Below are 26,722 nucleotides of genomic sequence, written 5' to 3'. Positions count from 1 at the left end.
CCAATTCTTTCTCCCCTAAGTATCTCGATACGACGGACGTAATTTCGTTATACGGTACATAACCACTCGTTGATATAACTCTCGTTGATTGGAGTATCTACTTAAAACGGGGTGCGCGATCGAAGAATACGTCAATCAAGGACAATAGAAGAGTTAATTGTTTCAATTTTGGGGCTCTAAATAAAAAGGCTTCGTTCGAGATTGATTCAAGTTCGTTCGTTCGCTCATCCATCTCCTTCGAAATGAAAGAAGCCGTTAAGGTAAGTCAACGGAAGATGTTTCATTAAGTGAATATAAAAATTCCAGTTTTTCTCGAATTTCTAAAACAAAACTTTGTTCTTTCTATACGATTATGGTAATTATATTCACTTCACGCCATTGATACTGTGAAACAATGAATGTTTTGTTAAGTAATGTCCTAACTGGTTATATATGTTTTAACGTAACGTAAGAAATATTTCGGCAGTGATATTTAAAGTAATATTAAACAGGAATGTTTAGTGAGTGAGATTGTGTATAAGGGATACGCCCACTTTGTAAATTTAGTCATTTACAAGTTGAAGGTTGAATTATTAAAGTTTAATGCGTAGTTTTTTCGCGGTTGAGTTGATTTTAAGTATTATTGAACTATTTTGAACTACTACAATATTTATTTCACAAGTTTGCTGCATTGATTTTGGAAGTATTACCTAACCATAGGTTAATATCGCAAGATGCTGCACAGTTTTGTGTATTGTATAATTATTGCGTAAGAGAAAGTGAAAGTGTATCGTTTAAAATCTGCGGAAATTGTAAGCAAAAGTAACGATGGTACTTTCCTATAGAGTCTATACTTTTTCCTTATACTACGTAACATTTTATGGGTCAAACCCTTTTCACTGACCCAATAAATCTGATTGAAAAAGCCCTTCTCTCGTACAGCAGTACCTATGCAGTATTGAGCATGACCACTTAGATGAGAGAGAAACATTTAGGAGGCGATTACGCAAGGTGCGATTGAATTCTAGTATCTTAGTGTGATTTATTACCATTGAAAAGCTATAGGGATTAAAATAAATACGCAATTTCGATAGAAAACAGATTCACTGGAACAAAAGGAGGAAAATATTATGGATAAATTATCTCTTCTTTTCTTTAAAAACCAAATATATCAAAAATAAAAATGTGAAGTAACTTAACGCTTTAGTTTATAATGATAGCAACACGAAGAGGAAAACCAAAGTGATACGCGTATATTAGTGTCTTGATTAGCATCGATAAGTTACAAATAGACTAAAAATAGGAGGCAAAATATATGGAGCAAAATATTTTTAAATATGGTTAGGACAAGGGCAGGAAAAATTACGTTAAATGCGTGCAATAATGAGGATTATCAGTCACTATATCGAATATTATTATTCATTATTTAGGTTGAATCCCGAAATAAATACCTTAAAGTGGCCCCGAGGGACGTTGGTGTAATTAAATCGTAATGTTTCAATAAATAATTAAAGATTTCCCTTAAAATCTAATATATAATATATAATGAATAATTAAATGTTTTTTAAAGTTTTCCCCATTATTTTAAAATATATATATGTTCAAAATAAAATCGCCCCAAGGAACCGAAAGGAAATTAAATTTTAAAAATCATTTCGAATATTTATCGTTAAAATCCAATTTTTCCACGAGTCAAATTTCTGTCATTCGTTAATAAAGTTCTCCGGATTAATAGTGTGCCCGTTTACCCTGAATTCTTTCTGCGTCACACGACATTTCGAGGACGGATCTCAAGGGGAAATATTAGAAGAAAAACTTTTATCCGGAATCAAAGTGATTTAATTCGTGAAAAAAATAATAATACGATATTAAAAAAAAATCCCACCTGTTAAAATTTTTAAACACAATGCAATTAAAAAAAGTGGATTTAATTGGATGGGATAGAAAGATAATGGGTGCCTTATTGGAGAATGGAGGACAACAATACCATATACGAGGGGCCAGCCACTCTGCAAAATTAGTGTTCATAATGAAATGGGTGTATAAGGAACCTAAGAGACGTGATTAGCCCCTCGTGAAATAAAATAATTCTCCTACGAATATTTAACTTTCAATTAGTGCAAAGCTTAAAGTATTTCAATACAATATTCATTTTATAATTGTATAAATTGGAAGTTAGCGTTATCTCGTCAAAAATAATTAATGAAAATTAGTCCCCTGAAAAATATCGGTCACTTAGCCCGAAGCGAAATCATCGTCTTTGTTACCAAAATTTCAAAAGAGAAATCCTTGATTATAAATGAAGAATTACCTATGGAAGCGCCTCTGATTATATGAGAGGTTCCAGGCTGTCGTGAACTTAATAACAATAATAATCCCTCTTTTAAAAACATATAGGATGGGAGGTATTAACAGGGAGGGGGGGTATAGAGACAAAACCTTGATCGAAACAACTTCTGGGTAAAAGTCGTGAAAATGTTTTAGTTGAAGTTGTTCTTCGTGCAAGGTTAATAATTAATTTTACAGTTTTACGAAAATATAAGTTAAAAGTTCGCGAATGGTCAAGTCCATGTAGGGGCCTAAAGAGAGCTAGTTCAATTGGTTTTTAATTAAATAATATTTGGTTTTAATATCTAACTTTTCTTGTTCTCTGTACCTTATAATAAGGAGTTTAAGAAAACGTGAAGCATCCTTAGACATTCGATGGTTAACTTTGTTAAGTTTAAATTTCAATGATGAAGTTTGCATACACGAGTCGAGCCTAATTATTAATGAATAATAAAAAGCACAAAGTATGAAGATCTATAATACGGCTTTGTACACGTTATCGACTCATTTTCGTAAACTCTTTACTAGAAGCTAAAATCCCAATAAGTAATAACTGAAATTTTACAGAAACATTAGAATTTGTTGATAAACTGCAGACAAAATTGGTTTTGACCATGGAGTAATTTTGAACTAAATTCCCGAGGGTACTAAGAAAGGACATTGACCGTTATAGACCTTAGGAGAATCGAAAAGCCTAGCCTAAAATATTCAAACTGAGAGAGTATGAAAACTTCATTCACGATCCCGTCTTAGACGGCTTGGTTACCTGCATGGTTGAAATGGGGTTTAATATAATTTTTTTCTTGCCAACTGATATAATGACCAATGTATAGGTATATGCAGTAAAGTTTAGGTAGTTTGGAATCCCTCGCACGTCTTAATTAATTTTGCGACGCTTCTCCTTGTATACCATAGAGAATATATTCCAAGCAAGGCTAGGATATCTCCTAACTATGTATACTAAAGTAGATTAACCTAAAGATACTGGCTTTCCATTTCTCACAAGGCTTTCTAAAAGATAAGATACTTATCATTAATGTAAACAGATTTAATAACGTCATGTTGATATATTTCTGTTATATGTCTGTGCGTAATAATATAATATATAAACTCATTAAATTCCTACGCAAAATGGCCCGAGCTAAATTATGATCTCGCGTATATATCGTTGGTATCATCCTCTTCTCTCTCTACTCACTAATGGGGGTTTACTTTTAAAAATGCCAAAGGCAAAGTCTGCAGAAAAGTGAGATTCTTCTTCTTAGAGCTCTCATAGATACAGGCCGAAATTTTATAAATAAAAAAAAATTATAACCCTTTTCAAGGATTTTTGGGATGAAATTTTCGTTAAAACCAAGGTCGAATAAAAAACCCAACCCTTGCAGCTTGTAGCCGGGGAATTAAAACTAAGGTTCCTAGTCAAGAAACTGACACTTTCTTAGTTTAATATTTAGTCTTTTATTTATTTAAAGAAACAGGGAGCCCAAAGACTTGACGTCTTTGCAGCTTGGGCTCCGAATACCAGCAATGCCCTCCTTAAGTGGCACACTAAAACATCTTAGCATACAGTTGAAGATAGCAACCGATAGGCGATACAAAAGGATGCGAAAAAGAGTGGGGACATTCGGCTCTTTTGAAGAAAGGCCATGAGAAAGCAATTTAGAATATGGGACCAAGTGTAAAGTTATGGGAGGTAATTGGGCAGAGCACTTAGGTATCGTCGGTACGGTTTAGGTTGTAAATCAAGGCAAGAACCAATTTTAGAGTATAACGTAAAATTGGTTCTTGGAAATAGTTTGACAATAAAATATAATTCTGGTAAAAATACAGGAAAAAAAGAAATACCATATCCCCGGTTACAATTCCCCCCGACCAAAATGAAGCATGCATGCGAAATTAGATAATGGTTTTTTTTTTTTTTTCAAATTGAAATACACATTTTTTTTTTCATGAGGTTACAAATATAAAATTATAGAAGTAAAAGGTATACAATATTAACATCTTATTTAATTTGGGTACCTAACGGGCTCTTTTCTAGAGCGGCGAGGTCTTATAGCTTCAGTAAGAGGCTCGATATCTGAATCTTCGCGAGAAACAAAAGTTGACAGGTTCGTATTACCTTCATCAATTGCCCTATCTAAATAATCAGGTCTTTCAAAATAAGGTTTAACGTTTTGAACGTGCACGGTTTTTTGTATAGCCCCGTTCGAGATGTCTGCAACTATGTAGTTCACCTCCGAAAATTGTTTCAAGATTCGGTAGGGTCCCTCCCATTTTTCTGCGAGTTTTTTTGTGTAATATTTGTCAGCCGAGGAGACAGGGTGCGTTCTTAATAGGACCAAATCCCCTTCACTAAATGTGACTTCGCGATGGGTTTTGTCATATTGAAGCTTTTGCTTCTCAAACGCAATCTGTTTAGCTTTCTGGACGTTGTTCTCTATTTGTATTATTTTTTCTTTGAGAGATTCAACATACTCGATGACGTCACCAGAGGTGCTGACGCCATTGGACGGATCGCCCCCGGCCAAAATTCTATCCAAAGGGGTTTTCATGTTCCTTCCGGTAATTACGAAATGTGGGGAATATCCCGTCGTACTTTGCGGCAAAGATCGAAAGGCCATAGCCAATAAAACCAAACGCTCGTCCCACCTTCGGTGGTTTTCTTCGACGTAACAAGCGATAGCCGTTTTTAGTGTTTTATTTTCTCTCTCAACATAATTACATTGGGGATGATAAGTAGTGGTATACCTTATCTTAACTCCCCAATCAAGGCATAGTGTTTGAAAGTTTCGCGAACGCATCTGAGTACCGTTATCGCATAATAAAACCCTTGGTACCCCAAATCGTGAGAATACCTCCTCCGTGAGTTTCTTTCCTATTGACCAAGCAGTAGCCTTCGGTAAAGGAAAAATTTCCACGTATTTAGAGAAGTGGTCTACTATAACCAGTAGGTATTCGTTTTGGTGATAACTTTTAGGGAAAGGTCCCATTAGGTCGAGCGCTAAGATCTCGAAAGGCTCTGTCGGCGGAATCGTTTGAAGGAGCCCCGCTGGTCTTTGGTTGCACCCCTTTACTTTCTGACAGACGTCGCACGACTTAACATACTTTTCACAATCCGAATATAAACAGTCCCAATACGCGATAGACTTTAGTTTCCACAAAGTCTTTTCTAAACCAAAATGTGCCGCCGTAGGATTATCATGACAGAATCGAAGGATATCGTTTCTCAGGGTAGGGGGAATGACTGGTTTGTACGCTATTGGTTGTTCTAATTTGTTTTCGTGTCGGCAAGGTCTGGTCTCTATCAACCGGTAAAGTATACCGTCTGACAAGCTAAAACGGTGACCGTTTTTCTTGATCTTTCTAGCTAGCTTACTAATTGTGGGTAAGGCTCCACCAGCCAAATATTTTTTTAATGCGCCTATTTCGAGATCCTCGTCTTGTTGTTTAATAAAGAGGTCCCTATCAAAGGAGTGGTCACAGTTTCGAAAGGTTAATTTATCCCACTTTGAAGTTCGTTCCCCAATCACAGCTATTACGGCATCAGTATGCGGTCTATCGTTACTACTTAAATCAGGGCACATTAAATACTCAAAGTTTTCGGCATTTGTTGGGTCATCCATATCTCCGTCAATTTGAATTACGGGATATCTTGACAGCGCGTCTGCGACTTTATTTTCAGACCCTTTCTTGTGCTTAATGCAAAAGTTGAATGCCTGCAGTTGAATTGCCCAACGAGTAAGTTTGGACGTAGAGTCCTTCATTCGCCGTAGCCAGGTCAAGGAACTATTGTCGGTTATTAGAGTAAACTCTAGACCTTCGACATACTGTCGTACTTTTCCCAAAGCCCACACGATAGCTAAAAGTTCTCTTTCCGTCGCGTGGTAGCGGGTCTCAGCATCGGAGAGCTTTCTGCTCATATAAACTATAACCAATTCTTCCCCTTGGGTATTTACTTGGTATAAGACGGCTCCTAATCCCACCTGACTCGCGTCAGTTTGAAGCACAAATTTCAAATTGAAGTCCGGGTAATGCAAAACCGGCGCGCTTGTTAATTTGAGCTTCAATGCCTCAAATGCCGCATTCGCCGTTTCAGTCCAAGTCCACTGACCTCCCTTTTTAGTCAATTCGAATAACGGAAAAGCTATATCTGCAAAATTTTCAACGTGGTCTCGGTACCACCCAGCTAACCCTAAAAATGCTCTAACGTCTTTCGGGGTTTTAGGTGTAGGGAAAAGTCTTACAGCCTCCACTTTGACCGAATCGACGGTTATTCCGTCTACTCCTACTATGTGACCCAAAAAGGGTAGCTTATCCTTTAAAAATTTGCATTTTGAAGCCTTGACCGTGAGCCCCGCTCCTTTCAGAAGGTTAAAAACTAGCCGTAGATGCTCTAGGTGTTCCTCCAAAGTACGCGAAAATACAAGGATGTCGTCTATATAAACTAAAACGAATTTCCCCAGGCATTCGCGAAAAACAAAGGCCATACACCTTTGAAAGGTTGCGGGTGCATTTTTCAACCCGAAAGGTAACACATTGAATTGGAACAAACCCTGGTGAGTAACGAAGGCCGTATAAGATTTTGACTTTTCTTCTAATCCTATCTGCCAAAATCCATCCTTTAAATCTATAATGCTAAAATAGTTCGCACCCCCTAACATGTTTATTTGGTCTCGAATATTTGGCATTGGGTACGCGTCTGTAATTGTTATCTCATTAAGACGTCTGAAATCTCCGCAAAATCTAAACCCTCCATCTTTCTTTGATACTACGAGAATGGGGGAAGCATAAGGAGAGTGGCTCCTGCTTATTATACCCTTTTCTAACATATCTTTGATTTGTTGATCAACAATAGTTTTCTTAAAAGGCGACATGGGGTAAGGTCTGGATTTAAAAGGTTCCTTGGTTGAAAGGAGAATTTCGTGAGTGACAACAGTAGTTCGGCCTGCTTCGCCGGTAAAAACTTCGGGATAATCATCACATATAGCCTGAATTTCAGGCGTTAGCTTTAGTGCTTCGTTAAGGCTGGAATTACTCGCAATAGTTTTTATTTCTCTTGTCTGTATTTCGTCGTCCTTCTGAACTTCGTTTCCTAACCCTAGTAGGGGATAACTTTTCTCCTCGCTACCAAATCGATAAGATAGGTTATGTGCCATAACGTATAGGCCACTAAACAGGGCGAAATCCCAACCCAAAATTGCCTCTATTCCTAATCTATCCGTAATCCCAAAATGAAACTTCCAAGATTTGTTTTCTATTTTTAATGAAAGCTTCGCTTCGCCTAGCATCTTCATTTCACTATCATTAGCGGCACCGACACTTAGCCCGCACCATGGTTCCAACTCTGTTTTACCCCTTGCTACGAGCCACACATTTTTTGAAATAATTGATACATCAGCCGCGCTGTCTATTATTGCCATACCTTCCCACGCACCTATTTTTGCTCGGACCCTAGGCCGTCCCTGATTTATAATCTGACGCTTTCTGTCTAATTTTGCCCTTTTTTCAGGTGTTTCGATTGGGGGAAGATCGGTTATGATTTCCCAATTATCGCTAGAACGGATAGATTCGTCCGTTTCCTCCGAAACTTTGGTATTGGCCACACTAATTGCATTCAAAATGCTTTCATAAGAATGGTCCTCTTGATTATCGGGTATTGCTATTTCGGACCTCTCTAAACTTTCCTGAAACCCGGTAGAGTCTTCCTTTTCATGTGCATTAATGTGTCTAACATTAGACCTACTATTGGTATCCGACCTTGTCCTACCTGGACAATTTGAAACCGAATGACCCTTTTGACCACACTGACCACAAACTGGAGCTGAGGGAGTGGGGTTTGTGAATCTGTTGTGTTCTCTATTTGCCCTAACGTTCTCGCTATATCTCGCGTCTTGAGTAGGGAAAGAACCTGATCCAGTAGCTGTGGCTCGCCTATTGGGGGGGTACGCTGAGCTAGTACCCTCTCTGCCGCTATACTGCCCGTTTCCCCTCCACGACGAAGGGAAGGACCTATTGAAATTGGGTCTTGGAGGGGGATCGTTTTCCCATTGCCTACTTTTGGCAGCATTATTACCCGGTTTATTGGAATAGTTAGTGTAACCTCCTTGATAACTTCTGCAGAGTTCATGCACACGTTCAGCATCCTGGGCGGCTTCGTGTAATTCATTTAATGAGGGTTGTTCGCGCAATTTCATAATTCCTAACAAGTGGGGGTTTAAACCATCCATAAGCCTACTAGCTATTTCCGTGGAAGTCATGTCTGGATCAAGCTGGCGGCACATTCGTTCTTTTTCCAATAAATAGGATAAAACGGTCTCATCAGGAGTCTGTCTACGATCAGCGATTTTACTATCAATACGTCTCTTATAATCTACTCCAACAAAGGCCCGGCAGAACTTGTCTCGAAAATCGTTCCAACCACGTAGAGAAGGACCGACACGGTCCCACCAAAAGGTAACATCGCCTTCGAACATAAGTTCTACCCTAGCAAAAAGATCCGACGCCGATAATTTATGTAGGCGTTTGTAGCGCTCAACCTCGTTTAAGAAAACCAAGGGATCATTTCCCTGTTTAAATCTGGGAAATGCAATGTTTTGATACTCAGATGGTGTGAACGTCGCTGAGTGGCTATGGTCGCTCGAAAAGGAAACTGGGCCCGTAGGACGGGTGCCTGTGTTTCGGTTAGGCAAAGACTCGTTTTCTCTAGTAAGGGATAAATCGCCGCGGGCGGCACCCCCGGATAGAATCTGACCGTCTCTACCCAAATCATATAATAAGGTATCTGAACTATCGGAACGAGTTTCCACTGCTTGTGGAGAAACTTGTTCAAAATGCACATTACTTGGACCTGCGACTGAGATATCGATTTTCTCCTTAAGACTTTCAATTAGAGCCCTATCGGCTTGCCTCTGCTTTTCTGATTCGACCCGTTGTTTTTCTAACTCGCTTCTTAACATTTTTGTCATGTGAGTGGTTAGGGTATTTAGTAAAAGATTCATGTTTGGATTTTCCTGATCATTGGCTTCTATAAATTCGTCATTAGCGGGAGATTCATTCCCCGAAGCCACTTCGTCTAATTCCTCCCCTTCAACAACTTTACGTTTACCCTTTTTATTTGCCATATTGGCTCTTAAACTCTACGACTTTTAGTCCAATAAAAGTGAAAACTTAATTATCAACTTACTGATTACCAGAAATTCGGCGTACGCGGTTATGAATTCGGTTAATAATTGTTCAGAAAGTTTGCTTTCTATGGATTAATGTTCAGAAAGAATGCGAATTTTCGCTGAAGATGTCCTAAGATGCGTATAGTTTGAATTAAACTGTCCGGATCCCAACCGTAGCGTTCGTTTCTTCAGCGGTGAGTCTGAGGTCTAGCGGAGCAGCAGTCTGAAGTAAAAGCACTGAATAATCCACTGGATGGATTTTCTTTTCTTCCCTTCTATCAACTTGTCCAATAATATAAGTTCTGGGACAGCCGATTTTCGCGGTCACTGAGAACTTCGAAGTTGATAAATTTCTGAGACAGCCGATTTCGACGGTCACTGGTAGCTTCGAAGATAGTTATCTCGTTACGTTTTCCACGAGATTGTCTGGCCTCGAACTCGATGAATCTCGAAGTCAATGCAATGAATTTGTCTAATTCAAATTTCTCTCTTTTCTTTTTATATATATATATATATATATATAAATATATATATCGTGTCGTTCGCTGGCGCAAGTAAGGCTCTATTGCGATTGCCCCGCGCCTCCACCAATTATGTAGCCGGGGAATTAAAACTAAGGTTCCTAGTCAAGAAACTGACACTTTCTTAGTTTAATATTTAGTCTTTTATTTATTTAAAGAAACAGGGAGCCCAAAGACTTGACGTCTTTGCAGCTTGGGCTCCGAATACCAGCAATGCCCTCCTTAAGTGGCACACTAAAACATCTTAGCATACAGTTGAAGATAGCAACCGATAGGCGATACAAAAGGATGCGAAAAAGAGTGGGGACATTCGGCTCTTTTGAAGAAAGGCCATGAGAAAGCAATTTAGAATATGGGACCAAGTGTAAAGTTATGGGAGGTAATTGGGCAGAGCACTTAGGTATCGTCGGTACGGTTTAGGTTGTAAATCAAGGCAAGAACCAATTTTAGAGTATAACGTAAAATTGGTTCTTGGAAATAGTTTGACAATAAAATATAATTCTGGTAAAAATACAGGAAAAAAAGAAATACCATATCCCCGGTTACAAGCTAGCGATTAAGATACCTTTAAATCCTAGAAATGTTTTCTTGGTAATCTAATAGCCCGGTTAGATTTTTTTAGATGAAAGAAGATTCACTTCTTATCGTAAAATAACCTAAGGGGGGATTCTAAATAAAAAAGATTCCACCATAAATTATGTTGATAGCCGTATACGTCTGTATCTTCTTTAAAGACATCTTCTTTTCAACTTTTTTTTTAAATTAGCATAAACCATGCAGTTCTTCTACCCTAAAGGAAGAAATCTTTACCCTTATCTATACAAAGATCTAGCCATGAGCTAAATTGTTATGTCAAGCGAAACAAATATTCCTTGGTGAAACTTGATTGCTTAATTCATTCAAACGACATACAGTTTTTCTTCTGTCTTAGAAATTAATTTAATTTCTATGTAACTTAATCGTCCAAGTTTAAAAATTTTACTTTAAAGCTTCTTGGATCGTTTAAATCTCCATTATGTTCCGCGAACAAAAGCTTTTAGTCTTTCAACTTTTGGACAATGGAGGGTCTCTCTCTCGAGTCTCGACTCTGTCAAAGTAATTTTGTATTTGAAGGAAACCCCCACCGAATTACGCGTTATTAGACAAGCTACATGAACGTTAAAAGCTAATAACGCCCTTTAGACACTTTTAAGTACAGAATACAATAATATAGGAAGGAGTTAGAAAAAATTAAAAACTAAACGCCCATTTTTTCAAATCCAGCTTCTTCCGATCCTTTTTCTCTCCCTTTTGGGATCTTTTCTTTTGTCGGCGCCGGTGTCATCCTCCCCTAGGGATGATTTTCCATTTTAATCTCGGATAGAAAAGAAGGCCCCGCTTTTATCCTCAATTTCCTAGGCAACCGCTATTATTTTTGGTTACCCGTACAAAAATTTTAAGCTGTAATTCATCTGCATACGCGCTTTTTTATCGCTACCACGCTGTAATAGGTATAAATTAAGGCTACATTTTCTGCAGCTCGAAAAACGCGAAAATTTCACAGAAATTCCAGAACTGCAAATTGTCTGCCGTTTCTACATTTTCTGTTTATTATCTGTTAATTGTCTGTATTGGCAGAAATATGCAGCGCGATTCTGCAAACGCGATGCAAAAGTAGAAATAACAGCTGCTAGTTTAAAACTGTAATTTGACCACAGTTATAGACATGTTACAGTTCTGCAAAAGTGATGGAAAAGTAGAAATCCAGCTGCCAATTTAAAACTGCAATTTGACTATATTTATTGACAAGTTACAGGTCTGCAAAAGTGATGAAAAAGTAGAAATACCAGCTGCTAGTTTAAAACTGCAACTTGACCACATTTATAGACATGTTACAGGCCTGCAAATGTGATGGAAAAGTAGAAATCCAGATGCCATTTTAAAACTGTAATATGACCATATTTATAGACATGTTACAGGTCTGCAAAACTTATGGAAAAGTAGATATTCAGCTGCCAATTTAAAACTGTAATTTGACCATTTTTATAGACATGTTACAGGTGTGCAAAAGCGATAGAAAAGTAGAAATACCAGATGCTAGTTTAAAACTGTAATTTGACTACATGTATAGACATGTTACAAGTCTGAAAAAGTGATGGAAAAGTAGAAATCCAGCTGCCAATTTAAAACTGCAATTTGACCATATTTATAGACATGTTACAAGTCTGAAAAAGTGATGGAAAAGTAGAAATCCAGCTGTCAATTTAAAACTGTAATTTGACCATATTTATAGACATGTTACAAGTCTGAAAAAGCGATGGAAAAGTAGAATTCCAGCTGCCTATTTAAAACTGTAATTTGACCATATTTATAGACATGTTACAAGTCTGAAAAAGCGATGAAAAAGTAGAAATCCAGCTGCCAATTTAAAACTGCAATTTGACTATATTTATTGACATGTTACAGGTCTGCAAAAGTGATGAAAAAGTAGATATTCAGCTGCCAATTTAAAACTGTAATTTGACCATTTTTATAGACATGTTACAGGTGTGCAAAAGCGATAGTAAAGTAGAAATACCAGATGCTAGTTTAAAACTGTAATTTGACTACATGTATAGACATGTTACAAGTCTGAAAAAGCGATGGAAAAGTAGAAATCCAGCTGCCTATTTAAAACTGTAATTTGACCATATTTATAGACATGTTACAAGTCTGAAAAAGCGATGGAAAAGTCAAAATCCAGCTGCCTATTTAAAACTGTAATTTGACCATTTATAAAGACATGTTACAGGTCTGCAAAAGTGATGGAAAAGTAGATATTCAGCTGCCAATTTAAAACTGTAATTTGACCATTTTTATAGACATGTTACAGGTGTGCAAAAGCGATAGAAAAGTAGAAATACAGCTGCCAATTTAAAACTTTAATTTGACCTAAATTGACCATTTTTATAGACATGTTACAGGTCTGCAAAAGTGATGGAAAAGTAGAAATTCAGCTGCCAATTTAAAACTGTAATTTAACCACATTTAGAGAGATATTGCAGGTATTCAAAAGTAGGAAATTCTACTTTTGAATACCTGCAATATGTCTATAAATGTTGAATAGTTACAGTTTTAAATTGGAAGCTAGATTTCAACTTTCCCATAACTTTTGCAGACCTGTAACATGTGTATAAATGTGGTCAAATTGCAGTTTTAAATTGGCAGCTGGATATCTACTTTTCCATCACTTTTGCAGACCTGTAACATGTCTATATAAATGGTCAAATTACAGTTTTAAATAGGCAGCTGGATTTCTACTTTTCCATCGCTTTTTCAGACTTGTAACATGTCTATAAATATGGTCAAATTACAGTTTTAAATTGGCAGCTGGATTTCTACTTTTCCATCACTTTTTCAGACTTGTAACATGTCTATAAATATGGTCAAATTACAGTTTTAAATTGGCAGCTGGATTTCTACTTTTCCATCACTTTTTCAGACTTGTAACATGTCTACTTTTGCTTAGCGTTTGCAGAATTGCGCTGCATATTTCTGCCAGGCTAGACAGTTAACAGTTAACAAACAGAAAATGAAGAAATGGCAGTCAATTTGCAGTTCTAGAATTTCTGTGAAATTTTCCCGTTTTTTGAGCTGCAGAAATGTAGCCTTAATGTATACCTATTACAGCGTGGTAGCGCTAAAAAATGCGCGTATGCAGATGAATTACAGCTTAAAATTTTTGTACGGGAAGTCAACTTCGAGCGCACCCTAAATTTTTATCTGCTTCTGTTAGGCATTAATATTACTGCTTTTATTTTTCTAAAATTTGAATAAAGAATTGGTTAGGCCTAAAAAGGCATCTTAAAAAAGCTTTACTCATTCATCTTAATAAAATCTTTTGATCTAATACTGTCACGTCTCGATCCTAAAAATATTTAAACCACCATAAAAGATAGAAAATTGAAACATTTTTTGATCATAAATGGGCCAGTATTGTATATACAGTTATCATAAGTTTATCAGATATGTTTCAATAAGTATGACACTGCCTGTACTTCGTAATGCTAGAGACTTACTGAGAGCTAGTTCGAGAATGACGCGAGAATTGAATACACTCGGTTTTGCAGTCCAACTTCCTATTTAGCCTTATTAAGCCTTTGACAATGGCTCAACAGGCGTCGCTTTACGAGAATATGACGTTTCACCTACACCACTTCATGAAGTAACCAGTGACAAACTTATGGAACACATCTTACGAACTTATGCAGTTATGTTTAAGGTGTATCCAATACTAACAACATAAGGATTCCAAGCTTTCAAAGGTGTTGGCAGTCAAGTTCTATAGATTCAAAACCTAATAAAATAAGAGTTACTTCTATTTGAGGTAAAAAGTCGTAGAAAAACAATTTTTCATCCAAAAAAAGTAAATAAAATTAATTTCAGTTTATTTTAGTGATTTTATTCCAGTTTTTGAGACCAGACCTAGCTTTCTGTGTTTGTGTGCATGTGTGTGTTTGTGGCCCCGGGTACACGAAAAACAAGCGTGGATAGAAACCGATTAAGACAAGATCTACTATCACCATGGCGCTCGAAATCTGAAGGAAATTGCGAACCAAAGTACTTTAGCGCTATCATATAAGTTTACAGCAGTTTTCCTGGTTGCGGATAGACGTAAAACAAGCCTGTCGGGACCCTTCCCTTCAGTTGTAATCGGTTTTTAGCTATAAGTTTGAAAGAATTTTTCGATTACGTTCTGTGAGTGTGTATGTTGTGGATGTTAGATAGACGAAAAGACCTTCTTATCTAGATGTGGTGAGAACTTAATGTACATGTACCTAAACAGTTGGACCATCTCAGATATTAATTTAGCAAGTCAGAAAAGCGTGTATTCAGATGAATTACAGCTTAATATTTTTGTAAGAGATGAGTACAAGTTGGGAATCCAAAATAAACCTCTCCAAGTCGAGACGCAATTTAGAGGCTATTTTTAAATATTTAAATAAATATAAATGATATTTATTAATTTAATCGTCATTAATTTACCTTAATTCTAGTTAAATCGTTTTAAGAAACTTTATTCCTAAAATCATTTTAAACATAGCTATTGTTGACGTTTGAACTCAAGCGTAAGCCTCTTTAATTTTTTTTGGAAATTTAGGGTATATAAGGCTACTGATTCACAATAATTGATAGGAAAACCCGCAATGACTCTGCAAAGCATATGAAACGCGCCTGCAATGATCCTGCAAAGAATCTGAAATGCACCTGCAATTATCCTACAAAGTATCTGAAACGCACCTGCAATGACCCTACAAAGAATCTGAAATCCACCTGCAATGATCCTGCGATGTATCTGAAATGCACCTGCAATGATCCTGCGAAGTATCTAAAACGCGTCTGCAATTATTCCACAAAGTATCTATATCGCGCCTGCAATTATCCTTCAAAGTAACTGAAACGCGCCTGCAATGATCGTACAAAGAATCTGAAACGCGGCTGCAATGACCCTGCAAAGTATCTGAAACGCACCTGCAATTATCCTACAGAGTATCTGAAATGCTCCTGCGAAGTATCTGAAACGCGGCTGCAATGATCCTACAAAGTATCTGAAACGCACCTGCAATTATCCTACAAAGTATATGAAAAGAGCCTTCAATTAATCTAAAAAGTATCCGAAATACGCCTGAAATGATCCTGAAAAGTATCTGAAACGCGCCTGTAATGATCCAAAAAAGTATATGAAAAGCGCCTGCAATATTCCTACAAAATATATGAAAAGCGCCTGCAATTATCCTACAAAGTATATTAAAAGCGCCTGCAATTATCCTACGAAGTATCTGAAATGCTCCTGCAATTATCCTAAAAATTTCTGAAAAGTACCTGCAATTATCCTACAAAGTATCTGAAACGCGCCTGTAATTATCCTACGAAGTATCTGAAGTGCGGCTGCAATGAACCTAAAAATTATCTGAAAAGCACCTGCCATTATCCTCAAAAAGTATCTGGAACGCGCCTGCAATTTTCCTACAAAGTATATGAAACGCTCCTGAAATTATCCTGAAAAGTGTCTGAAATGCGCCTGCAATTATCCTACAAAGTATCTGAAACGCGCCTGTAATTATCCTACAAATTATATGAAAAGCAACTGCAATTATCCTACAAAGTATATGAAAAGAGCCTGCAATTATCCTAAAACGTATCTGAAACGCGCCTGCAATTATCCTAAAAAGCATCTGAAAAGCACCTGCAATTATCGTACAAATTAAAGTATCTGAAACGCGCCTGTAATGGTCCGAAAAAGTATCTGAAACGCGCCAGTAATGATCCTGAAAAGTATCTGAAACGCGCCTGCTATTTTCCTACAAAGTATATGAAAAGCGCCTGCATTTATCCTGCAAAGTATCTGACATGCGCCTGCAACTATCCTAAAAATTATCTGACATGCGCCTGCAACTATCCTAAAAATTATCTGAAACACGGCTGCAATGATCCTGCAAAGTATTTGAAACGCGGCTGCAATTATCCTTTAAAGTATCTGAAACGCGACTGCAATGACCCTGCAAAGTATCTGAAATGCGCCTGCAATTATCCTGAAAGGTATCTGACAAGCACCTGCAATTATCCTACAAAGTATCTGAAACGCGCCTGTAATTATCCTACAAAGTATATGAAAAGCGCCTGCAATTATCCTACAAAGTATATGAAAAGAGCCTGTAATTATCCTAAAAAGTATCTGAAACGCGCCTACAATTATCCTAAAAATTATCTGAAAAGCACCTGCCATTATCCTAAAAAGTATCTGAAAAGCACCTGTAATTATCGTATCTGAAACGCGCCTGTAATGGTCCTTAAAAGTATCTGAAACGCGCCTGTAATGGTCCTTAAACGTATCTGAAACGCGCCTGTAATGGTCCTTAAAAGTATCTGAAACGCGCCAGTAATGATCCTGAAAAGTATCTGAAACGCGCCTGCAATTTTCCTACGAAGTATATGAAAAGCGCCTGCATTTATCCTGCAAAGTATCTGACATGCGCCTGAAACTATCCTAAAAATTATCTGACATGCGCCTGCAACTATCCTAAAAATTATCTGAAACGCGGCTGCAATGATCCTGCAAATCATCTGAAACGCGGCTGCAATTATCCTACAAAGTATCTGAAACGCGCCTGCAATGATCCAAAAAAGTATCTAAAACGCGCCTGCAATTTTCCTACAAAGTATATGAAACGCGCCTGTAATGGTCCTGAAAATTATATGAAACGCTCCTGCAATTTTCCTACAAAGTATCTGAAACGCGCCTGTAATGATCCTGAAAAGTATCTGAAACGCGTCTGTGATGATCCTGAAAAGTATCTGAAACGCGCCTGTGATGATCCTGAAAAGTATCTGAAACGCGCCTGTAATGGTCCTTAAACGTATCTGAAACGCGCTTGTAATGGTCCTTAAAAGTATCTGAAACGCGCTTGTAATGGTCCTTAAAAGTATCTGAAACGCGCCTGTAATGGTCCTTAAAAGTATCTGAAACGCGCCTGTAATGGTCCTTAAACGTATCTGAAACGCGCTTGTAATGGTCCTTAAAAGTATCTGAAACGCGCCTGTAATGGTCCTTAAAAGTATCTGAAACGCGCCTGTAATGGTCCTTAAACGTATCTGAAACGCGCTTGTAATGGTCCTTAAAAGTATCTGAAACGCGCCAGTAATGATCCTGAAAAGTATCTGAAACGCGCCTGCAATTTTCCTACGAAGTATATGAAAAGCGCCTGCATTTATCCTGCAAAGTATCTGACATGCGCCTGCAACTATCCTAAAAATTATCTGAAACACGGCTGCAATGATCCTGCAAAGTATTTGAAACGCGGCTGCAATTATCCTTTAAAGTATCTGAAACGCGACTGCAATGACCCTGCAAAGTATCTGAAATGCGCCTGCAATTATCCTGAAAGGTATCTGACAAGCACCTGCAATTATCCTACAAAGTATCTGAAACGCGCCTGTAATTATCCTACAAAGTATATGAAAAGCGCCTGCAATTATCCTACAAAGTATATGAAAAGAGCCTGTAATTATCCTAAAAAGTATCTGAAACGCGCCTACAATTATCCTAAAAATTATCTGAAAAGCACCTGCCATTATCCTAAAAAGTATCTGAAAAGCACCTGTAATTATCGTATCTGAAACGCGCCTGTAATGGTCCTTAAAAGTATCTGAAACGCGCCTGTAATGGTCCTTAAACGTATCTGAAACGCGCCTGTAATGGTCCTTAAAAGTATCTGAAACGCGCCAGTAATGATCCTGAAAAGTATCTGAAACGCGCCTGCAATTTTCCTACGAAATATATGAAAAGCGCCTGCATTTATCCTGCAAAGTATCTGACATGCGCCTGAAACTATCCTAAAAATTATCTGACATGCGCCTGCAACTATCCTAAAAATTATCTGAAACGCGGCTGCAATGATCCTGCAAATCATCTGAAACGCGGCTGCAATTATCCTACAAAGTATCTGAAACGCGCCTGCAATGATCCAAAAAAGTATCTAAAACGCGCCTGCAATTTTCCTACAAAGTATATGAAACGCGCCGGCAATGATCCTGAAAAGTATATGAAACGCGCCTGTAATGGTCCTGAAAATTATATGAAACGCTCCTGCAATTTTCCTACAAAGTATCTGAAACGCGCCTGTAATGATCCTGAAAAGTATCTGAAACGCGTCTGTGATGATCCTGAAAAGTATCTGAAACGCGCCTGTGATGATCCTGAAAAGTATCTGAAACGCGTCTGCAATTATCGTAAAAAGTATCCGAAACACGCCTGCAATTATCCTACAAACTTAGCAATTTCTGACTGTAACATGCATACAATATATTTGGAAGGTACAGTACTTGTAATGAGCCTACAAACATCCTGATTTCTTACGGGAGTTACTATTTCCCCTCTGTTTTCTAGCTGTAAGGTAACTATTTTATGGCTCTAGAGTTGCTAAATTTTGTATACTGTTGTACTGAGTTTTCCAACGGAAGATATTTTTTCTGCAAAACGTCTAAAATGTTCTGCATTGCTCTCTGGAATCACCTTAATTTTGTCTGAAATTGAACATTTTTCAGGTTTATTCCAGTATTTTTCCAGAATATTCCAGTTTATTTGCAATATATTGCAGATTCTAAAAAATCTAATTAACAGCAAAAATGCAGCCGTAAATTTTTGTACGGGTAGGCTTAGCGATAAAAAAGGCCGGGGAGAGGTGGACAAAAGTCTCATTTGCTTAGACCTAAACCCAAGTTCTTTCTTCCCTTTTCTCTAACACTGTATGGTTTCCAATTTCCTCAAACAATGAAGAATTCAAATTCTTCCATGAATAACGATGATTATACTGAACGTTTATAATAAGTCTTCCGCAACTAAAGGGTGTGTTCTTAAACGCACGCGATCCCAAATTTCTCAAATGATAATTGAATAAATTCATGCGTAAACAAACCTTTAGAAGATTAGTTTTTTATTATAATTTTTTATTCACCGTCTAAACAAGTAAAAAAAATTCTGAGCCACGTAGACGTCTGTTGGATAAAAATATAAAATACCCTAAGGGTTGAAATTGTCCACAGCCATCGCGTAAATTTAATAATAAATTTCGTCTTTTTATAGTCGATTTCCAATACAAGAAAAAAAAACTAAAACATCTATCAATTTGCAAAAACCCGGTCAGTTTTATTTACGAACGTAATGGTATTCCCGGTTCTTTTTTGGGGGCGGGGGACCAAAAACATTGATATTAATAGTAACAGCCTCGCCTCTTGTCCTAAACTTACAAGGAAAGGACCTTAACAAATTTCTGATTTTTTGGTTAAAAGAAAACACGGATGGTTTTAGTATAATTATAATAAATAATACTATACTAGACTATCACTGAAGTTTGAAATAAATGCAGTATACTAATGCGAATAAGTCTCGCATTTTTTTTTTTCAAGTATAGAAAACCCATTTAAAATTCATAACATTATTATTAAGTGTAGATTGATTCCCGATTATTTTATTTTTCTAAACTACGAGAGAAAGAGAGAGGCTAATCTAAAACCAGTTTCGATTGTTATTCAATCGCTTTGAGAAGGTTTAACATATAATATTTTCTAAAGTTGAAAGCGTGCATGGCGGACGTATCTGTAGGGTTTTAGGTCAAATTGAAAATAGCTACTCGAAAAAAAAAATTAAAACTGGTACTTGGGATTTTTGTCGAAAAGAAAGTCCCTTGAACGATGGGTCAGCTGGAAAAATTAACCTGTTTCTTTACTGAATTATGGGCCGAGTTTCAATTTTTATCAAGGATTTTTGCGTAACCTTACCCCATAAACCATATATTTATCGTAGTTTAAATAATGCGATGTTGTCTTTGCAATGAATATTTAAATTTTACTGAAATAGAAATTTAAAAAAAAAAATAATATCATAAAACAATGTCGCAGTTTTATCCTTTTGTGTTTGTGTATTTCAATCTGGAAAAGGCCATTTCTACCTATTATTAAGGCAATTTAGACGTATATTTTATGAAAATGAATGATTCTAATAGTTCTACTCTTTTTTCTCTTTTCTCTTTGGGCCTGGAATAGGTTTTAATGGGAAACACTTTGCTGAAGAGAAGCGGAAGGGAGCAGGAGCTGGTCTGGAAAATTTGTCTGGATTAAAAAAAATGAGCTTAAAAAGATCTTCGGAGCAACTCAAACACTGCAGGAGATGCCATGGCGAGAAAGCTACGCATTTATTCGTTATTTTGGTTGCTTCAACTGACAGTTTTATACGTCGAAACGGCAATTGTTTCTCAAGGTATATATATACAAACGCAATTCAAATATTAAGGCTCATAAAATTACACTCTAAAAAAGAATCCCTGCAATGCGATGCAAAATTGTTAAAATTTGAAACGTTTTAAATTAATTTTCAACTGAAGATATTACTACGAACTCGGACCGGCATGTCGCAATTCCCGAAATTTAATTCAAAACTACGACAAACACGAACGACATTTCAATTCAAGTCCAAAACAGCAGCTGTTATTGACGCGAGTACGCGACATTGTTCAACAGTCTACCTTCTACTAAGACGCGAACAATTTGCATCGCAATTAGGCATCTCTTGTCAGGGGCGTGCCAACCACGGGGGCAGCGGGGGCAAAGGCCCCCGCTCTAATTTTACAGCGGGGGCACCGCCCCCGCTCTGGTGACTGAGTCTAAATAGTAAAAAATTTCATTGAAGGTGAAATTTTCATTACCCAGTGTACAATTGTTGTGAGAGGAAGTCAGTTTTTGGAAGTGATTAAGAAAATACAGGTCTTAATCATTAACATGTTCGTAATATTTATAAATATATTTGGAGTTCTTCAATTTTTACTCCGCATAGTTATGTAATAACCAATGGAGTCCCAGTTATTAAGTGTGATGCATGCGATTAGACAGTGCACGTAATTCTATAAATATATATTGCAATCGTAAATGGGATTGGTAAAAGTGCCAGCTTTGATAGTTCAATAATCGTGCTCGAGGACGTTTTTGAAGTTCAGTATAAAGCTCAGGTTGTAAAAAGAATTGTGAAACATATCCTAAGAGATTGTAAAAATGTAGAATCATTTTTGAACTAGTCCTGGAAATGAAGAATTTAGCATTGTTTGATAGTCTCGAGAATATATCGTACCTGACTTCCACCAGTTTTTGTTTACACATACTGTATAGACATAATAGCTATAGCAACCACGGTTTTGTATACAGTATAGTGTTGCAATTATTTCGCATATAACCGTACGTGGCTAATCATAGAGCTGATTAACTGCCAGCTTCAAGAGAGAAAGGGTGTATAGCCGATAGCGCTTCAAATTATTGTATTATCATATTTGGAAAGAATAGGTAGGCAGAAGACATATTTTCTTTGCATTTTTACTATTTTCTACGATGTACGAGAAGAGAAAAATGTATGCTCAACTAGAAATGGCACTTTATAGAATCGTAGCCACTATATCCCACGAGTATTGAATTGGTCAGGCATTAATTCTCACGTTCATGCGCACCTCTTCGTAACTTATAGTGCATGCGAGATACTGTATAGCCTTAGATCATTTGGAACAACATTGAAGTACTGCAAAATAATTTTTGCTCTTGTATGAGTTTGGAAAGAGGTTAAGGTGGCTCAAAATTGTTTACACAAGTGCAAAATTTTTTGCACAACTTTCCCTACCAGTGTGGGATTTTGCCCCCGCTCCCGTATAAAGGTTGGCACGCCCCTGTCTCTTGTCTATTTCCGTATTTAAGTTAAAATAATCATGATAGACCACACCCGATGATATGGTTTCCAAAAATGAAACAAGGCAAAATTATAAAAAAGTAGCAAAATACATGACGTCGAGAGACTCTAGTTGCTCTGAGTCCACCCAGCAAAAAATGTCCTTCATTTACAATAGCCTACACCTTTACAAATCAAAATTTCAAAGAAATAAGAGATTTAATTTGTCTTCCATATAACTCGAGAAAATAACGTAGGAAAGTATATCCCATATTCGCCTTTGTTTTTAGTTACGAGTAACTGGTGTATGTTGTATATTTTAAAAAAGTGGGTGGGTTCGCATTGTCAAGGTTGCTTTATAAAAAAAGAAAAATTACCCAAAGAAAAATTAACTTTCTTCCGTTGCGTCCATCTATAAAATTATTTTTCTTTTCCCTGACAAGACAAGACGTCTTAAGACTGAGACCGGTATATCGGAATCTTAAGTTCTTAAGAGGCGAAATACCTTACTGGTGAACTAATCGAAAGCGCCAAATAAGATAATCTAGGTCATGGTACCGGAGATATATCGTTCTTAGAGATCTAACTGTACATTTGTTTAAACTGAAACTACCCAGAAAAAGAAGATATTTAATTGTACGTGGTATAGGACTCCAGCGGTATTTGGAAAACCTATTCCAATTTATTTTATTTTTTTTTAAATGATTAGAGGCCTACTATTTTCCATAAAGTCTCAACACGAATAAATTTAAATATCTCCTTGTGTTAAGTCGAGCATTAAATAGCTACTTATTCAGTTTATCAGCTAAATTACAATTCAATATTCATGGGAGTATTAATTTGTCTTAAGGAATAACAAGGGGAAAATATTTCTTTGAAATTATTCAAGAATTCGCGTTAACTACGATTAGGTTTAATTAAAAATAAAAATTTCACAGTACGATATTTAAATCTAAAATTATTTCTCGCTCAATAACAACAACCAGATTTACTAGTTTCCTTCCTGGGGTGTTAAATTTTAGGGTCGTTGAAGACCAAAGTAAATTGTTTCCTTTGATTAAAATTTCGGTTAATTTAAATTTGGCACGCGAATTTAAAGAAAAGGCGAGAGGAAAGAGAGAAAGAGAGGATGGAGAAAGAAGTCTTGGAAAATTCCCAGATGCTTTGTTCCCCCCGCGGTAAAAAAAATAAATTAATTTTGAACCCGTTTTAAACGAAAAATAATGACCTAATAGTTAATTGCGAAAACTGGGTTCTCTCCTTAAACAATTACTCTATTGTTTATTACGTAAGGCCACGAGTGAATCGAGCCTAGTTTGGCCACTTTTTCTGATTCCGGTCATTTACTAAATCACTTTTTTTTTCTTAAGATAAACTTCCAAGCCTCAAAACAAACGAGCTTTTTCCGGGTTTTGGAAGTAAACTAGATAATAAACGAGTTTATGAGAGATACCCGTTGAAAAATTGTTACTATAGTTGAAATTTAATGTACATAATTCCCCCAAGATTAAAATTCTTTAAAAGGTTGCTAATGTTTTGTTTCGACTTTTACTTTTACAGAAGACACGGACCATTACGCCCTCTTAAAGGAAGTGGGCAACGGAACTCTGGTCTCGGAATTTCAATGGGTGATCCCGAATATGCACAACATCTTAGAAAACGCTCATTCACCGGCGGGCGAGACCATTCCGGGGCCCGAATTCTACACGGGTCAACCCGGCTACAAAGTTCGAATGGGTGTGACAGTCGGGCGAATCAACCCCGCGGACGGACTGCAATACATGGGTGTTTGGTTCACCTTGGTTCGTGGCAAATTCGACGACGTGGTCGAATGGCCATTCCAGTATAAGTTCAATGTCACCCTGGTGGATCAGTCCAACAGCCCCGAAGAGGACAATATTCACTTGTCCATGAACCCAATGACGGCCATTTGTAGATTACTAAAGCAGTTCCTGCGACCAAAAACTAGAAAAAGGGAAGGTGACGGTTGCGGGAAAGCTTTCTTCGTGCCGCACAATCGCTTATTGAACGAAGGAAAGTTTATCCTTAACGGTAGCGCTCTTATTCGCGTCACGGTCTTCCTCGAGGATCGCGGTGCAATCCCGAAACGAGCGAAAGCTTACATGAGGGGTCATCAACTCGTCTCGGAATTCTTGTGGGAAATCGAAGATATTGATATCAAAATCAAGCAAGCCAAGGAGGGTTTTCTCTCCACAATCACCAGCGATCTCTTTTACGTCAACAGCGAAAGCTATTTGATGGTATTGCAGTTATCTATCCATCCGGAGGAAGAACACTTGGGTCTTTTCGCAACCTTAGTGCCGGGCGACTTCGATGACACTCTAGAATGGCCCTTCGCTTACAACTTCGAACTGTCCATCGCGGATCAGTCCCCCGGTTATTTGACTTTCGACCGAAAAGGTCTCGTGGACCCCAATTCTGGAATCTGTTCGTTGAATTCGTTCACGAAACCTCAGTATCAGCCAAACGTTCCTTGCGGTTTCAGACGCTTGCTGAGTTTCCATCAGCTGGAATCGAGAAATTTCAAGAAGAACGGCAACCTTCTAGTCAGATTCGCGGCCATTCTCGATCAGATGCCAAATTTCGCCGCCGTCGGAGCCAAAGATGGACATCTAGTGGGCGAATATACTTGGAGAGTGCCCAACATCGAGAGAAAAATTCAATTGGGCAAAACGGGCAAGATGAACAACATTCTCAGCGAGCGTTTCTACAGCAACCATCAGGGGTATTTAATGCAACTGCAGTTAAAGTTTCAAAATGTTACGACGGGACACTTGGGCTTGTATTTGACGCTACTGGAAGGCGAGTACGATTCCTTACAGGAATGGCCATTCGTTAAGAAATTCGAGCTGAAATTCATAGACCAGCAACCCAGCGGAGATGGAAAAGACATAGTGCTCTCGGTCGACCCTAGAAACCCTTATATCACGAACGACGCGTGCGTGGGGTCTTTTTGGAGGCCAGTTGGTAGAAACGACGCATGTGGTTCTGCTTCAACCGTCAGCTACGAAACTTTATACACTAGAAAATACATTCGCTACGGGGCACTCCTGGTCAAAGTGACCATATTTTTAGAAGAAATTAACCCTCCTCGTTTCGGGACCTTAACGGTAGAGGACGACCACGTGGTATCCACGTATGAATGGACACTGGAAGATATCGATGACCATATCGCCAGGGCGCGAAAGGGCGAAATTCAATTTATAGATAGTGAAAAATTCTATGTAACGAACAACGGCTATCGTATGATGCTCAGATTGTATCCCGAGAAATCATACGGATACATCGGTCTTTACGCAGTCTTGACGAAAGGAGCCTACGACAAATCCTTACAATGGCCTTTCAAGTATAAATATCAGTTAACGATGGTTGACCAGAGCGAGAAGAAACCGCGTTTGGACATCTCCAGGATCACGTATCCTTCAACCGCGTCCAGCGGATGCCCGGAAGTGGCCTTTACTAAACCAGAACAAGAACTAGCCGAATGGAGTTGCGGCGAAGGGAGAATGATCAGCCACGAGACGCTAAATACGCGCGGGTACAAGAAGAATGGTGGTGTACGCGTCAAAATCACCGTCTTTTTGAAGGAACTCGCGCCTCAAGTTGCTTCCATTAATTTCCACCAAAACGCCATAGCGGCGGAATACTCGTGGTTAGTTCACGACGTCATTGATAGAATAGATTTGCTCAAAGCCAAAGAACTAATGAAAATCGAGAGCCCCTTATTCTACACGAGTAATCAGGGATACGCCATCCGGGTCAGTCTCGCTCTCAATACCATCGCCCCTCCGTTACACAGTTTAGCCAATCACAAAGAAGAATTCGTAGTTGGTCTGTACGTCACCATATTCAAAGGGAAATTTGACGAGATCCTACGATGGCCTTTCCCCCATACTATTCTCATGACCCTTGTCGATCAGACGTACAGCGGGACTGACCTGGTCAAAACCATCGACCCTCGTAACTCGAGATGTCCGCCACACGCCTTCGATAAACCTAGGGACGTGCAAAATGAAAACGCTTGCGGTTTCGCCGTTTTCGTATCGCTTGAAAGACTTCAAAGTTACGTCAAAGACGGCGCCATCCTGTTTCGAACTTCGATTATCACTGGTCAAATAGTTCGCTAATTCTTCTAAAGCCACGCCAAACAACGAAAAACAATTTCCTTTCCCCCTATAGTACGCAAGCATTAAATCAAAATCCAGCGTGGGTTACCCTTTTCTTCTATCTGTGATACAATTACATTGCAACCTACACGGCAGACTTTTCCTAACTCATATATTACGAATATGAAAGCTATTTCCTCTACTTAGCTTGTGTTTAACCACTAAAAACATTACATTTACATTTCTGTCTAGAACTAAACATCGTTTTATTAAATTTTTCATCCAGTGTTACGAGTTCTGTTTAAACCTCAAGTCGAGTTGGAAATAAAAGCTTTTAAACTCAAAATTATTACTGTTTTTAATTCAATTTCACCAACGGAC

At 37.8% G+C, this 26,722-nt stretch overlaps 1 protein-coding gene across 1 annotated transcript; it reads left to right on the top strand.

Annotated features, from left to right (window-relative positions):
- The first annotated feature begins 21 nt into the window (after positions 1–21).
- On the top strand, positions 22–26,687 carry LOC149661628 (uncharacterized). Its single transcript, XM_089843870.1, has 3 exons — positions 22–260; positions 20,555–20,768; positions 23,775–26,687. Exons 2-3 carry the CDS (start codon positions 20,684–20,686, stop codon positions 26,360–26,362), a joined length of 2,673 nt encoding a protein of 890 aa, XP_089699996.1. The 5' UTR covers positions 22–260; positions 20,555–20,683; the 3' UTR covers positions 26,363–26,687.
- The last annotated feature ends 35 nt before the right edge of the window (positions 26,688–26,722 follow it).

Source organism: Phalangium opilio, unplaced genomic scaffold (assembly GCF_054372755.1).
Source record: "Phalangium opilio isolate 3A_F unplaced genomic scaffold, DU_Popi_V2 ptg000070l_1, whole genome shotgun sequence".
Lineage (NCBI taxonomy): Eukaryota > Metazoa > Arthropoda > Arachnida > Opiliones > Phalangiidae > Phalangium > Phalangium opilio.
The sequence above is the reverse complement of the archived record's forward strand: the minus strand, read 5'-3'. Positions and strand labels throughout refer to the sequence as shown.